Here is a 16,577-nt window from a genome sequence, read left to right on the forward strand (position 1 = left end):
TGCTCAGGAAGCACTTCACTTGGCGCAATAACCTTGCACTCGAAGCCAAACTTCGCCAGGTCCCAACGTCACCGATATTATCGTTAGCAGTTCACGAGGTATTTCTGTTCCGTATTTCTGTGTATGCAAAAGTTTCGGCGAGAGTTTACGAGAGCTATTTTGTACCTTAGTAACCGGTTTTGGAATACAGTTAAGCCCGCTTATATTGAACACGGATATATCGAATAATTGCCTATATCGAACCCTTGTACAATTCTGGTAAAAATTACATGCATTTAAAGCTTTTTATATCGAACGCGATTTTGCTAACAATGGATATATCGAACTCTCCCGCGCGGGATTTTTCGCTCTACTTAGGCATGCGGCAGGCTTTCCTGCAATACATTGGCGCGCAGCGGTGGCGCGGGTATTGCTTGCGACTACCGCGTGAGCTCGGGCGCGTCCAAACCGGCCGTGGCAGAGTAGACCAGCTCCATGCATGCATGCCGTTGGAGCCGAAAGCGCCACATTGGGCGCTGCGGGCTGCGGTGTCACCGAACTTCCAAGTCCGCGCCACTAGCTCGCTGCGCGCACTTGCTCGGTTCGCTGGGTTCGCCGTTATTCGCTTGTATCCAAGCTTGTCTCCGCTCTGTCGAAGACGCAGAGAACTCCGTACCCCTTCCGAGCACGAGCGAAGCCGTCGCTGCCGTGGCCCTTCTAGGGCGATTCTGCAGTGCCATTGAGGCCTTGTTCTTGTCGACTATTTAGATACCGTCGAGCAAGCAGTCACCAGCAACGCGTTGCGCTCCAAGAAGCAGGCTACACTCACGCAGTTCTTCCGCTTCAATAAATTATTTATTTTCTTTCCGAGAAAGTGTCGTATCCATAGTGAACTGCAGGGTGATAAGCGCTCAGCGTTAGCTCGTGACTCCGTCAGCAAGATTGCTCTCATATAAGTTTTTTTTGCTTCACTTTCTATATCGAATTTTTGCTATATCGAACTATTTTACAATTTTCGCGCTGTTCGATATAAGCGGGCTTTACTGTAGCACAAATCCAGAGGGATATACTGCCGTTTCTATAATTACGAAGTGCTGGCACCGTTGTCTGCTAATATATTTAGTGTAATTAACAAACGCAGTCACGAAAGACGAAGCGCAACAAGGTACACAAAGCGCAGCCAGAAAAACCTAGCTCGTTCCCTAACCCGTTTGCCGCAGTTATTGTGGGTGTCCCTAATTCCCGATGAGCGGATTACACTGTGTTTCCGTTCAGGAGAAAATGGCGGCTTAAATTGTGAGTAGTAATGTTACTGGCAATCTTCTTTCCGTGCTGATACATCCTCCGAGCTAGCCGGAAGCCCACAAGTCCCGCAGGAAACTCCATGTATCATCATCACCGATGGTGAATGCACAAGTTCCAGGAACATGTCCTCTAAGTTTCTCGTCAGCTGCAGCATCCTCCATCATCACTGCGACTGCCACAAAAAACAGACGTTATGCACACTGCCGCCCCCGATGCGGACTATTTTTTTTCCTGGTGGCCAAGTTGCGCACCAGCGACTTCTTTGGAAAGGGTAAACCTTACCAATTGTCGCCTTTTGAACCCTCGAAACAGCATGGAAGTTGTTTTTGTCGCAGTTAAGAGCGCAGACAATACCGACGGAAGCTGGGCAGTGTAACCGACGGAGTTCAGTCGTCGGTTAGTCCGCAGGGAACGGCCTGAGCCACGTCTATGTCACTGCTACATATATCTGCACAACTCGCACAGCTATCGAGAAAGGTAGCCCAGCCGTTTACACGGTGTTTTTACGCCGTCAACTACGTAGAACGGCACCAATACAAGATGAGGAAAGAGGATACTCCGAATGTCCCCGGTGCGATGTTGCTGAAGTATCGTCTGCGAGCAAAGGCAACTGGCTGCCTACGGAGACGTGAGGAAGCGTCTTTTCCCTGCGGCCGGCTCACTAGCTACGGCGTCGGGCTGAACACGCAACTTCACCGCGTCACGGTATCACAGGCGTTGTCGCAGCCAGCGCGCGAGCTCTTGCATCTTGAATGCATTGCACGTATTGAAAGTCATTAACCGGCCACGGCAAGGTTGTCCTCAGTACGAAGATGAAATGGAAAGCTCGTGGCCCACGTTTGGGAAAACCCCGAATGCAGTGATTGAGGACGACAGAACAAAAAAGACTAACATTGCTGTGAAGCAGCAGCATTTAACAGCTTCTGTGGCTGACGAATAATTGTTGTTGAACAGTGTTAATTAGGTTTAGTAACTAGCCCGCAACAGTGCCCCAGTGGCTAAGGCGTTGTGCTGATGGTCCCAAGGACGCAGAGTTGACACCGGCCGCTGCGCTCGTTTTATAATTGCAGCAGAAAACGAGAACACCCATGGGTCGAGATTCGGCGAAATTTCGCATTGCCGCAATACGTTTTCTGCTCAACAATCCTGACGAAACACGAGAAGAAATGCATACTAACAAGCGGTATACGGCTTCGTTGTAAAAAAAAATGACTTCATTAACAGCAATTTGTCAAGTAAAAGTCTCCATATCGAATCGCTGAACAAAGCAACATTATTAATTTCTTATTCAAAATCTACGAAACGCGAAGAATAACGTCACGCGTTTTTATTGGGTTATTCTTACACGAACTTTTGAGGCACATACATATCAGCAGGAGGACAGTTCGCACAAGGACTTTACAATGCATGGAGGTTTACGTACAAAGAGAGATCTTTACGTGCTAAAGACTGACTCAAAAGCAATAAAGTAGAAAGTTGAAATAAATTCCAGGTTTTTCGATGGTCCTATTACGCTTGTATTACGCATAATCATAAATGGACTGAATTTCGCGGAGAAAATTTCTCCCGTAATTGGGTATTAAGGATAACACGTAGATTCCGTTTTATTGGTTTACTTTTTCTCAAAATCACTAACAACAATTACTTCTGAAGGCCGTGTATGTGTCCTTATCTTGGTTATATTAAGCATAATTATTATTGCGCATATTTTAAGACCATTTTTTGGTAAATATTTATTAAGGATGCTTTATCGATCGTATTTCTAACGTGTAGTTTTTTTCCGACCCCTCACTCACAAGGAAGCAACAAGTCGCGTGGAGACGTCTCCAGGCGAACACTTGTCTTAACCCAGGCCTCTACCGGTGCCGAAATAGAGGACGGCGGATGTAAACACTGCCCCGAACTTGCAAATTTGGCTCACATGCTATGGTAATGCCCCAGTATAAAAAATGACTTCGTAACTTCAAAAGGCACATTTATTATCATCAGTAACGAGCAATGGGAGACCGTGCTACACAAAGAAAACCGTGACATCCAAGAGTGGGTCATCCAAAAGGCCGAAGGCACCGGCATGAGCCACACCTCGGCCGTCTCTAGGGCGCCACAGGCCTGAATAGGACTCCTATTTGGACCGAATAATGTAATTTCTTCCTCCTCCTCCGCCTGGTTTCCACAAAACATTCTTGTAAATGTTTTGCTGAGTAGCAGCTTCCTATTTTACAAAAAAACTACCACCTCCCCTCGCGAGAACCCCTGTGTAGATGCGACGCATAGGCGGAGCGGCGAAGGGACCGCGTTTTATAGCGCGCATAACGTTGAGGGGACTGCGTTAGCCTGTCCCAGTCGATGACGACGTTGGCGTACTTGTAAAGCGGCGTGGACTCTAGGTGTTTGAGCCAAGCGTGGATGTTGCTTCGCCGGAGAACGGCACACCGGGGTATATGCGCAGCGCGCCCGAAGGAGAGGAAACCGCCGAAGAGAGAGTACTGCACATGCGCCGGCCCCAGCGCGTCTGCCGCGGCTATGACGCAACACAATCCAACACAATCTACTTTAATCCAATCCAATCCAAATCCAATCCAATCCAATCCAATCGGATCCAATCCAATGCCCCTCGCGAGAGTGTGTTCGCTATCGGAGAGGAGAGGGGGTGAGCGGCGGAGAGCGCAGCTGGCGCGGTGAGGAGAATGGGGGAGAGGCGGACAACGCCGACGACGACGCCGGAGGGACAAGGCGAGTGAATCAGATGCTCTGCATATAATATAGAATACGAGCTTCAGTGATGTCGACGCGCCGTGATCAGTGTCAGCCGGTACCGCTCACGAGTGGTCAACGCACTCACACTCGCGAGTGGCGAGTGGGTCTCAGCGCGAGTGGCGCTGGCGCTCACTCACACTCGCCAGCCGGAAACGATGGCGAGGCTCACTCACTATTCACTCGTGAATGGTGAGTGGGTGGGTGGTGAGTGAGTGCACGCGACTGCCCAACGTAGGGCCGTCGCGTGCCAACGTCCCACCCTCCCTGCGATGCGGCTACAGTTTAGAGGCACGCACATACCCTCTTGGAAGCGTGACATTGGAAGGAGCGTGACGCGTCGCAGCCATAGGGAACGTGATTCCGACGTGTACCACTGATCGCAGCCTACGGGAATTTTGCGTCCACCTTTTGCTTATACAATCACATGGGACGGCGTTTTTCTTGCCAAGTGAGCCACGATATGCTTAAAGGAGTACTACCACAAAATTTTCGTGTTAGGTTTTTTTTTCCCGCTGTTATGGGTGCCCACCAGTCCACTAAGCATACATTGGCACATTAGACGGTGGGTCGCAGCGTAAATAATTATTTAGAGTCTCGTTTATTCGTGCCAGTTCCGGTTTCGACAAAAACGAACAGCCAGGAGGCCGCCATGACACGACGGCCCCCGAGACGTCACCATTCTTGTGGCACCACTGCCGGTCTGGTTCATGCAAACTCGGCTAAAGGCTTACACTAGGATTCGGCTCTTGGCCAGTCTTCTAAAAATCGAGAGACGCAGTCGGCATTATGTTCTGCTCGCCGTTTCGATGTGGCACAGCGACAAAGCCAGAGTAGCGGAAGCTAACTTGTAAGTCGAGCCACCGATCACCGATGTGTAAATGATGACACATCTTCCAGCTGGTTCGTCTAGTGACCCCATGGAGTAACGCATCTAGAGATGCCTCACAAGGATGCTGGTAATTCAGAGGTAGGGATGTCTTCATTGTGGTAATAAATTCACGCCGTTCACAACACAGTAACGGCTAACAAGCGACGACAGGCAAGGATCTCATTACTAAAATAAAGAGTGCACGGGACGTTCCTTTCATATGCAGCGTCGCATAATTTCTGTGCCGTGACCGTCCATGGCGTCAGTGCTTTTCAAACTCTTTATGATGGAGACCTGCTTCCGATTAAAGGTATTGACCGCCCTCTCACTCATGAGAAATTACAGCGAAGCTGTTGTAGGTTGAACCTTTTCGTTCGTCTGCTGAAGGTCGTGCGTCACGCAGCGGTAGGAGGGTGCACCCAGACCCGCCGGCGAGGCGGTTTCCAAATCCACCGATAGATGGCGCAGGGATTTCGCAGGGGCCGGTTCCTCTATCCCGCTACGGGAGGGAGAGGGAAGAGAGCCTCTCGTCTCTGTGGTTTAGCTGCCTGCCATGAAATGTATGCGGCGGCGGCGGCACCGCCCTACCTAGGCGAGCTCCCGTTGACGTTCGAGACGACAAAAGAAACCAACAGCCCTGCCATTCAGCAAATTTCACACTGGGTGAAATCGGGTTTCATTTTTTTATTTGTTGTCCTGTCGGCGTTCATAATTGCAGCAGATTTAGTAGGCCTTGCCTGCGCAACTTCATGGGGTCTCCTTCCTGGCGAGCTGCTGCTATTGAAAGTATTTCAAACAATCACGTAATCGCGTGTTTAATTGGGATATAAAATACACGTGGTAAATTTTAAGCGTGAGTATTTAGGTGACACTGCATCAAGTTCTCTGTAGCCTGAGTAATCAAGAATCAATCTCTGTCATTGTTTTTTTATCACTTCGTTATCGTTAACTCTGTTAAAAAACTCCAGCTGCTGCGCCCAGTTACCTTTCAATCTCATTGGGGACGTCGCACATCGATTTGGGCAGCTGTTCTCCATAACACCACCCAGTTAATGCTTGCTAGTGACCACTGATGGTAAAAAACCTTCCTCCCTTCCACTCTGTCTAATCTGCGCAGTCGCACCAATATCTGTTGCAATTTGGAGCTGGCCCCAGGAGCTGTCGGAGGCTTCCGGAGGGGTTTCAGGAGATGGCGGGCTTTCCCAGACTATTTCCCTTGCCGAGGTCTTCAATATGGAGGCGAACCTTTCCACTGCAGGGCAGAAAGCTAGAATCAACGAAGCTGCTGCCGTGCAGTTTTCCACCGCGCCGCGCTCAGCGCTGCCAAGTTTCCAGTGTGAGGCGAGCGGAAGTCGGCCCCCCGCCAACATCACGTGGTTCCTCGACGGTCTTCCACTGGACTCCGCGTTCAGCCAGAGCACGTCAAACGGAAATGTCACCGTCAGCATGCTCCTCCTGCCAGAGACCGAGGGCACGGGAAAGCTGCTGGAATGCCGTGCAACTAACAAGAACTTCCCCCCAAACCTGGGGGAACTTAGCCGGTTCCTGAAGGTGGACGAGTCGCGTACGTTTCCTACTTTGTTCGAAGTTGTTAAACGTGGCACACTGGCATGCTGGCTTCCTCTGTTTTTTTCGGCGACGAATATAATTATACATTGCTCCCAGCTATGTTCAGCTGCATGCAAAGTATGTCACTGCACTGATGTAATACCTTACATGCCCAGAAAAGCAACGAAGGCTGAATAGGTTTTGTTTACTTTCGTGCTTCATATTATTCGCGCAAAGTTCCATTGGTAGCCTTGCGCAGGGATGCTATAAAATTATATATCAAAAACTAATGGCTGCTTGCAGCTACGTCAATTCGCGAGCAAATCTGGAGACTGATAATCGAGAAGATACAGTTTTCTTGTTCGTAAACAGCTATGTCGACGTCGCTTTATTATAACATACATTTCTTTCTATGTGGCTTTATACGCAGAAAAGATGGAGGTTACCGTTCGCCTTGGTGCCGGCCTCAACCGGAGTCACATCAGTGAAGGTGTTGACGTGTACATGGAGTGCCACGTTCTGACCGTTTCCAAGCTGACTGAGGTCACCTGGCGCCTGGACCAACGTGAGCTGAAGAAGGATGCCGCGTCCCAGCTGCTGTTCACCTCCCGTCACCTGGTGATCCGGAAGGCGGAGCTCAGAAATGCCGGTCGTTACACCTGTACAGCCAGAAGCGTGCATGGCCAAAGCGTGGAGAGTGCGCCTCTGGAGCTCCGCATCAGACGTTAGTTCCGCTAGTCGCAACCGTACGCAAAACCGCCTCCCTCAGCGCTAGACAACCGATATTACAAATTATACAGTAATCTCAGTCAGCGCTGGCGTTTTTCCTTGTAAGTTAAGTTCCATCAAACGTCTTCATTTGCGACGATATGTGAGGCGTTTGTTTTTTTCCGAAATGAGCCAGATCGAGAAACCGAACTGAGTCGTATAAAGCTGCAGTCGCAAGAAAAACTCGGCAACATTCCCCTAAAAAGGGGTGGCCAAAAAATAGTTGAGATAACGCCCTGAAAACGTGTACGCAGATTGTAGTTCGTTTCGAAATTGATCCACTTCCAGCAGTTTCAAGGATCAAAATGAGCCAGATGCATTTGCCCAATGGGAGTTTGCTTTTGCGTAGAGTGTTCACACTGTTTCATGGGTGTTTTTTTTTTTTTTTTTTTTGCACAGTTTTCTCTGAGCCGCTCAGTTCAAAGCGGCTCAGAGGTTTTTTTTTGTTTTGCGTTTCGGAGCTCGCTTATGAATTCAGACGGCAATTTGGAGATTGCCGAAAGATCTGTCCCCAGATGTCAACGACTAATGGAACGCAAGAAGTGAACGAAATGAAACAGAGATGTCAAACAATGATCTCATTTCGTCTCCCCCGTTCCAACGAAATAACTCTGGTTACATTTATTTGTTTTTTACTCCCATGTTTTCCATTTCAGTGCTTAACTAAATAGTGGCCGCTTATAAGCCCTGGAAAATCCCCCCTCCCCTCTTAGAGTACGAATTACTTTATTAAGGGGAACAATAAGATATGAGCAGCGTTCTTGTGAAGCGTTTTGGCAATTCATGGCAAAGCAATGGAGAGCTTGCTTGCTTCTTTAATGGCTTGAGGCGTGCCCAAGATTATTATCTGAGGGAAGAATTCGAAAAGAGCAGCTAATGGTGCTAAGAGGACTCACCTGCTCTCCAAGTATAGTTCTACTGTTCTTGACGCCCTTTTGCAAATTTTTAATGCCTTTTCAACTGGAATTCAATCACACAATGCTTGAAACTGAATTTAAATAAAGTTTTCATAAGAATGCAACATCATTTTGAGTGTTTCAATTCACTATAAGCCAAATCCATACTTATCATCCTAATAGTGCTCAAGTTCACGGCATAATTTTTAAATACTTGTCGCCATAAACGTCCCGTAGCTGACATGTAAAATATATCATGTGATAGTATTGACAGCGCTGCATTTAGGTCCGGTAACAAACTACCGCTTGTTTCTCAAATTCGCGTTAGCTGGATCTGGCTCATTTCGAAAAAAAAAACGCGTAATGTATTAAAGCTGAAAAACATGCCCGTAATTATAAAACCGGCCTGAAGCTCACTCTGGTAATTTATCGCGCAAGAAACACACAGCAATTGACGAGGTAGTTGTCATCACTATAATTACAGGCGCCGGCTGTCTGCTCCGTTACTCTGTTCCCACGAGTATTTTCTCATCCTGGTTGATAGTCGAACCCACTGCCGGATGGGTATCTCATGAGGATGGCTTGGTTGGTGATGAATATTAACAGGGTTACCAGCGCACGCAGACGGGGTCACGGAAGGAAGGAACGACAGGGCAAGGCGCCGAACTACAACTATTTTTTTATTATGAAAAGAAAGACATATTAAAACCCCGCACACCCAATAGCATGTCCAACGCAACCTGACGTCAACACTTATCCTCTCGCCTTCAGCATGGCATTGGCCAAACGGCTAGATGCGTCAACGCGAAGCTCAGGGAACATAAGAACCTCGTGGAAAAGACTGTTGTTTCGGGACATTTGGCTTCGCACTGTAGTAAATGTACTTGCGTCCCGTTGTTCGGTGAGTGCGAAGTCATCACCAGAGAGAAGGATCAGCGCGCACGAGAGGTTGTCGAAGCGCGTGGAACTGAGCGGCTCAGAGAAAACTGTGCAAGCATGCCTTCGGTTGCCCGCTCGAAAAAAGAAAAGTGTTATCTTGTGCAACGTTTGTAACATGCTGAAGGCGAGAGGATAATTGTTGACGTCAGGTGATGTTGGCCATGCTATTGGATGTGCGGGGTTTTAATATGTCTTTCTTTTCCGAATAAAAAATCAGTTGTAGTTCAGCGCCTTGTCCTGTCATTTCTACCTTCCGCGTCCCCGTCTGCGTGCACTTGTAACACTGTTAGGATGGGTAGCCTTTGAATACCTTCCACTGAACCAGAACAGGGCAATTTAGCATATCTTTTAGAGTTCCTGCCCTACCAAGTTTTGGCGCGAAATTCGGGAGAGATAATGTGAGACAGAAAAAAATGACAGCTTTGCAATATTCCAGCAATGGGACATGTGGAACTGAAAAGCGTCGGTACAATTTGGTTCGCACGTTAATTTTAAAGCAATAGCGTTTCACTCATAAAGTTTTTAATTGTCGTATGGCCCCTTTAAGCTGCAGCTCTATATGCACAATCGCCGACATCGACTTCGAGATTACGTGAGCCGGATGGTTGTTCACGGGAAGATTCAGCAATCCTAATATAAGCGCATAATATAATATAATAGGCAGGGTGCATGAGCAACAGTGTTCATTGGTTCCATTTTAGATTATTCTTTTATCTTTATTGTTTGTATGGATCCATCAGGCACAGCAGGAACGTAGCTTCTTTCCTGCGGGAATGCCAGTGAGTACGTCATAAGAAATAGAAATTCACAAATCTTCCCTTTAAAGCGCGCGGGCTCATCGTCGCCACCCTGATATTAAAAAGAATTTGTTCCTACTTCTAGAAACAAATATCAGCATTTATCCACTAATTTTAATTCGCTATACTGAGCCCACCATTATTGCTAACTGGGAGTTCATTCTGCTTGTGGCTTTTGGGGCACATTTCGGTTCAATCATCATCATCAATCGTCATCATCATCATCGTTACCCCTGCGTCTCTCCCCGTTATTTGAGGCTAGAGCAGGTTGCTTGCGAACTAAGAGCTTTGTGAGGAAGTATTAAAAATGATCGGGTATTGGTGGTCTGCGGAAAAGAAACAGAAGCTATGCGGCACATGGCGTTAGAATGCGAGGGTATCCATCCAAATCTACACGGGGGAAATATTCGGCTTCCAGAAGCCCTAGGATGTAAGGGCAGCACAGCGGGAGTTAACTTCAAGGCTGTCGAAGCGACAAAAAGATTAGAATGCTGGTGGGCGAATAGCAGAGATGGGAATATTGCCTAGGAAAGTTACCACCTGTAACAGGAAGAAAAAGGTATTTTGTGCCTAATAAGTTCTTTGTGCCTCCCCTAAGCAGAGCTAGTATTAAACTAAGAGTATAAAACATAGGTACATCAGTCATTTTTTGGTGAGATGACACGTCATCATCCCGCTACAAAGGGGAAAACAATAGCAACCATCATCATCATCGTCGTCGTCGTCATCATCATCCGTTATTTCTCCTCCCAAAAGGAATGTCTCATTTCAATATTAGGACACACTATGTACACTGCGCTTCCGCTCTTAATTTACACAAGAACGGTCTGTAAAGGTATATTCGGTATTAAACAGAGGGCGCTGTTCCCTGGATTACTTTCAAGCTGCCGTCACCATCTAAACATTTTATACAGATCAATGAGACTTTTCACTCACAAGGCCTAAATAAGTTTATGAGACGCATTGTAAAATTCTAAATGTGGCGATCTATACAGCTACAGTCACCGTTCGATTACAACGACGGAACAGAAACTTCACTACAGAGGGGAAAGGATCATTACTAAATAAAGCCCACCGAAAAGTACGCGTATAAGACCCTCGCAATGCAACGGAACGCAATGAAGTAATGGAATGGAAGATGATAGATGTAACATTACGGGCAAGAAGAGAGCGGAGTGTGTCAGGAAATCAACGCTTGTTAAGGACATACTAGCACAAATTAAGAATAAATGGGTTTTGGCAGGGCACGTGTTGTGAAGGCAAGATTACCATTCAATTGATCATTAGATGTAACAGATTGTATTCCTAGAAAAGGAAAGCGTAGCAGGTGGCGGCAAAAGGTTAGATGGGCAGATGAGATCAAGAAATTTGCGTGGATAAGTTGGTCACAGTTAGCACAGCACCGGGATAATTGGAGATCTATAGGAGAGGCCTTTGTCCTGCAGTGATCGGAGATAGGTTGATAATGATTATGATAAGACCCTCATCGCCACGATGCGGCTTATCATGGTTCCCAGGAACACCTTCTCACCCTTAATTCATGGTTTCTCGCATTCCTAGGTTTGTAGTACAGTATCACCCATCGATGCTTTTCGCCTGACGTTTCACCCCATTGCTTTTCAGACGCACCTAAGTGCCGAGCGAGGCGTGACTGGACGATGGAGGCACGCATCAACGAAGCTGTGAACGTGAACTGCGACGTCATTGCTGATCCCGACGACGGTCTTCGCTACTTCTGGATTGCCGAGGACGGTGCTGGTTACAGGCGACGCAAGCTGGGCGCAGTGAGCGGCGAGATCGAAGACGATGAAGCCGGCAACGACCGCGTGCGGGAGGGCAGCTCGAGCCGTCTGGAGGTCACGGTCGACGCCTACCTCTTCCAAGCCACGCTTTACTGCTGGGCCAAGAACGCCGTCGGCACGCAGCGGGAGCCGTGCCGATACAAATTCACGCTGAGACGTAAGGAATCGCTTTAACTGTATGAACAATGTAATTCTGTTTAACAAACTGTACTTTTTCGTGTCCGCAGTTCAAAATACCAATAAATTGCGGAGCGTGCGCACGTGAGCGCGGGTCTCGCGACAACCGCCCAGTGTTCCGTTCGCAATCGAACGGAACACTGGGCGGTCGTGTCGAGACTATGGAGTTTCGTAAAATAATAACTAGAGGGGAAACTGGCGCTAGTGTCAACGCGAACATGGCAGCGGCGCTTACGCTTCAATGGGAATGATGGGTAGCTCTGGAACCGGAATACATAGGATCGGAACAGGCTTCTGGCTGCGCAAATTGTGTTTTTTTTTGACAAAAAAACTCTTATTGTCCGGTTCTCCGTTTACACATTACATGGCGAACAAAAAAGTTAGTGACAAAAAATTGGTTTTGTACGAAATAAAACGCCGCGTTAAATAAAAAGCAGACGCGGAGTCGAGGAGGTTTGCGGAGCAGGTTTGCCATTTGTCGCCAACTACAGCAGGACGCGGACTTCTTTAAAAACTACTTGTAAAAAGTTTCGGCACTGGTGGTTTGTAATAGGAAGCGAAAAGTTTTGTGCTCATAAAAAAAAGAACCCGATTACCTTTGGAGAAGTTATTCTTGCCTGAATTAGTGACATTCATCAAGCTGCGTTCCTATCAACCGCCGATACTGGTGGTCTAAGCCGTAGGAGCCGGCGTTCGCACGGAAGGTGTGGCTGTTCCAAGCGATTCGCAACCGTCGTTAGCTTCGAAAATACATTGCTCTGCTGAATGAGCAGTGCCGCAACTCCTAATTCGCAGACAACTTCACCGCACAGAGCGCCGTCATTTGTGTTTTCGTACTCGCTGTGCCGGCAACGAATTGATAACCCACCCAATTCGCAACTCTAGTTATAAAACATTCTACTCAGGGTGGCGTCAGTGCGCGCGGAATGCAGTTCATGGAGAAACGTATTTTTGATAGCTTCTTCCAACACACCGCATAGGCAAATGTGTTCATGTAAATCCAAAACGAAAACGAAACTGCCTGCAATCCATAGTAACTTCCGCAAGCCATTGGCCGCCAACCCGAATCCAGAACTACCCATCACGCCCATTGAGGCGTACGATCGCAGCGCCAGTTTCCGCTTTAGTTATTTGTATGAAACTCTATGGTCGCGACCACGTATACCCACCTAAGGAGATTGGTCAAGATTGCTGCGTATACAGCCCGGCAGTTTAAAAAAAACAAGAAAACGCCGAGCGCTCGTCTGTGCATGCCTCGCGGTGACCGCCCTGCGTCCCCGGCGCACGTTTCCAAGCACCCACTTAAGGAGATTGGCCAAAACAAAACAAAAATCCACCGTTCGTCGTAATCGCTAAAACACTTGCTCGGAAGGACAAAGACACGTCATGGCATACGCCCCTCTATGGTGATGTCCAATGATTATCACTTCAAGAAAATGAAAGAAACTGACACCTATAGCAACAATAATGGATGAAATGTCGCTGCGGCAGCGAAGAAGCATACCGGCTGCAAGCGTAGCCTTAAACCTTCGTGATGGTAGCGAAGGTTCCGTACAGCTTTGCTACCTTCGAGTCTTGCGCGTTAGTTGGAGCGGCTTCATTTTTTAAGCAAGATTCCCGCATATAATTCAAACGCATTTCAGTAGGACGTGTTGCTGCGTTAGTTGGTTTATATTACAGAAATAAGATTTAGCGCAGTGAAAGACACAAACAATAAAAAGGACGGGACGGGCGCTAGCTCCCGGTCCGTCTTTTTTATTGTTTGTGTCTTTCGCTGCGGTAAATCGTATTTCTGTCAAACGTACATAATTCGATGATCAGGCTGGCAGGTGTACGTTCTCGTCTGTAGGCTGATATATAATTTTCTTGCTCTTTTTCTGTTCTCGGATCAGTTTGCTTGTAACGTAGTATTGACCACACGTGCAGTAAATGCTCCGGTGGTTACTCTTCGTTTTGGAAACTTCTGCCCAGCGACAGGCTTTTTTGTGGTACATAGTTTTACTTCCCGCAGTGTGAAATGACGATGTAGGGCCCATAGCTTTTCAAAAATCCGCTTTATCTTCTAAGAACCCTCTGCCCTAAGCGAAAAATATGTTCTATACGTCAATTTCGTTACAGATCAGTGTCAATACATGCGCTCTAATTCCCGGAAAGCACCTTAACAAATGTAACAAGAGACGGTCCTATTGCAATCTTGTTGGGTGCATTCACGTGTAAGCAAGTTGTTTCGGTGTATCAGAAAATACCCATTCTCCGATGGTGCTTTCCTGTTTCCAGGCGAACGGGCGTCCGGCTTGAAATGCAGCTTTGGAAACTACACGGAAAGCTCGTTTTCCCTCACGTGCACGTCCACGCCAATAGGAAGTTCGGGTAGTGACGTCAGAGGTCCTCTTGTGCCGCGCCTCCGTTTCGAGCTGTTTGACGCGGGGGCTGGGAACCGATCCGAGCGGGGTTTCTGGACCCTCGCTGACGCTAGGGAGCCGTACCTCATTACAGGCCTCAAGCCAGCCACGGACTACCTGGTCGTTGCAAGACAAGAATGGGCAGAAACTCCGTTCTCTGCCTACGTGAGGACACTGGCACCGGCGCAGACGCTCAGGAAAAACAGAGGTGAGGAGGGGAGTGTGCCTCGATAAAGTGTGTCTTGGGAGTCTCGAGGGTTCCCGAATTCTTTGTGAACTAGCACATTTACCTCAGCTGTTTATGGGGGTAAAATAAGTGTTTTCGACCATGAATTCCGTCCACCACAATAAATCAAATCACAACGCAGCCTCTTTAAAATGCACATGTCCCGAACATTCTTTAATGTGAAAGTTTAGGCATCAGCCCCTTTTAGAAGATCATGGCGCTTTTTAGTAAACGTCAACAGGAGATGATGATAACATAATTACGCTAATTATGGTGACGATGGCGATGGTCGTGGCGGGATGATTACTTTATGTTAAAATAGTTGCGTGTGTACGCGTGCGTAGACGCTTTTAGTGACGTTTGAGAAATAAAACGCCTTTCAAGAAGACTCATTCACTATCGACCGTGCTCTCCAAAAATACGTAGGCTTCATTTAGGGTGTAGTTACTGGTGTCCCCAGTATAACATTGCTACTTTTGGTCTACTGGGCACGAAGTCTTGGGCTTTAGTTCCGGCATACAGCTCTGTTTCTCGACATAAACTGGAAATAGAGGCACTAGTGTATAGAAATTTCGTCACGTTCTGAAGGTTAACGTTCAGTCCATATTATTCCTGAGGGATCCACAACGGTGCATTTTTAGCTGTGAGTGTAACTTTTGCGCGCAAAGTCGCAATTTGGTTTGTGTATTCGGAAAGGATGACGATAATATATTACAGCCTTTATCTCTAGAAGCACAAGAAAACAAAGCTAACCGGGCCGAAATGCGAAATAGATGCAAAGAAAGGTATTATATGACCTTGCGTTAAATGTTACGCAGCGTGTGCCTCGTCAAGTTAATAGCAGGTGTTCGTTCATGGCCTTTTGATCACCCGCATTTTCTCCGCTTTTTTTACCATCTTGTACGCAGCTGGAGGCAATGCACAAGACGTCACGACGTCTCTCACCACCATTGTCGTTGTGCTCGTAGGCGTCGCAGCCTTGGTTTCTGCGTGCCTAGTGGCGACTTGTGTCCTGCTGCTGCTCAAGCGCCATCGAAGAAAAGCGCCACGTTCAACGCCGAACGCTCTGGACAAGAAATTCGAGCACAAGGCGTACCTCGCCTCTCATGCGTCGCCTGTAATGCACAAAGGAAGCTGATGACTCAGCCGGACGACACCTCGTGAAATGACCTTTGCACACATTACGACCATTTGAAGTGTCCAACGGCAAAATGAGGGACACTAGAACACCATCGCTAAATACGTTCAGCAATTTTGTAAATGCATCTAGAAAATATGTCACTGACGACCTTAAAGCGCAATAAAAACACGAAATCATTAATGCAGTGCTATATCCTTCTCTATTGTGGGACGATGTGCTTTTAGAGCACGACGCGTATGAAGACATACTTCTTATTTATTTTTCTTTATTATACGCATACACTTAGCTTAGATTTTATAATTGCTCTAAAAGCGTTGCAAGAAAAGTTTGATGAAACACTGCTCAATGGCGACAAGTATCAGTTACTTGGCATATATGTTTGCAAGCCTATATGCTGACGTTGTTGGGCTTATATTTACGTTCATGCCTACATTTCAATTTGGACCGCCTGTAAGGGTACGTTCTTAGTGCAAAATCTATAGCGTCGTTCGTGTTCCGATTGCTAAGGCCATATGTATATTCTTCAACTGCTGCAGAGTCGTTTTTTTTTAACATGGCAAGCTAGACGTCATAAGCTACAATACGTCCCAGTGAATCGAGTTGTCATCGCAAACCTCCGCCTATTACCGCTGCCATGTTTTCAAACAGTCAACACTACTTCGCCCAACAAACAGCCAAGGTAAGTTTATTTGGGCGCTAACTTTTCTACCTCACGTAGCGACCTAGAGCTGAATGGGTCTTCCGCCTCTCCTGTGTCCTACTTTGCCTTACTTACTTTTTCTGAGGCATCAATTCGCCCTCTCAGCGCAAGTAACTACAAGAATACTATGCTCACAAAGCATAAACGTGATATTGTAAACTCAGTATGTTTGCATCACTAAGCGGGAATCATGCAGTTTACGTACGAATATAAAGTGCGCTGGCAAGACTTCGTCATTACACGCAACAGAAGCCCTTGTTAGTCATATTAAA

The 16,577-nt window shown here is 47.2% G+C and overlaps 1 protein-coding gene across 1 annotated transcript in view; it reads left to right on the top strand.

Moving 5' to 3' along the window:
- Positions 1-15,766, top strand: part of LOC144151645 (uncharacterized) — a 68,328-nt gene extending 52,562 nt beyond the window's left edge. The window contains exons 5-9 of the mRNA XM_077682756.1: positions 6,027-6,473; positions 6,888-7,181; positions 11,481-11,816; positions 14,114-14,446; positions 15,373-15,766. Of these exons, the coding sequence (XP_077538882.1) occupies positions 6,027-6,473; positions 6,888-7,181; positions 11,481-11,816; positions 14,114-14,446; positions 15,373-15,602 (1,640 nt within the window). The 3' untranslated portion in view covers positions 15,603-15,766. The remainder of the gene's footprint in view (positions 1-6,026; positions 6,474-6,887; positions 7,182-11,480; positions 11,817-14,113; positions 14,447-15,372) is intronic.
- Positions 15,767-16,577: the final 811 nt, after the last annotated feature.

Source organism: Haemaphysalis longicornis, unplaced genomic scaffold (assembly GCF_048455015.1).
Source record: "Haemaphysalis longicornis isolate Haplotype H1 unplaced genomic scaffold, Haemaphysalis longicornis Haplotype H1 scaffold_9, whole genome shotgun sequence".
NCBI classification, from domain to species: domain Eukaryota; kingdom Metazoa; phylum Arthropoda; class Arachnida; order Ixodida; family Ixodidae; genus Haemaphysalis; species Haemaphysalis longicornis.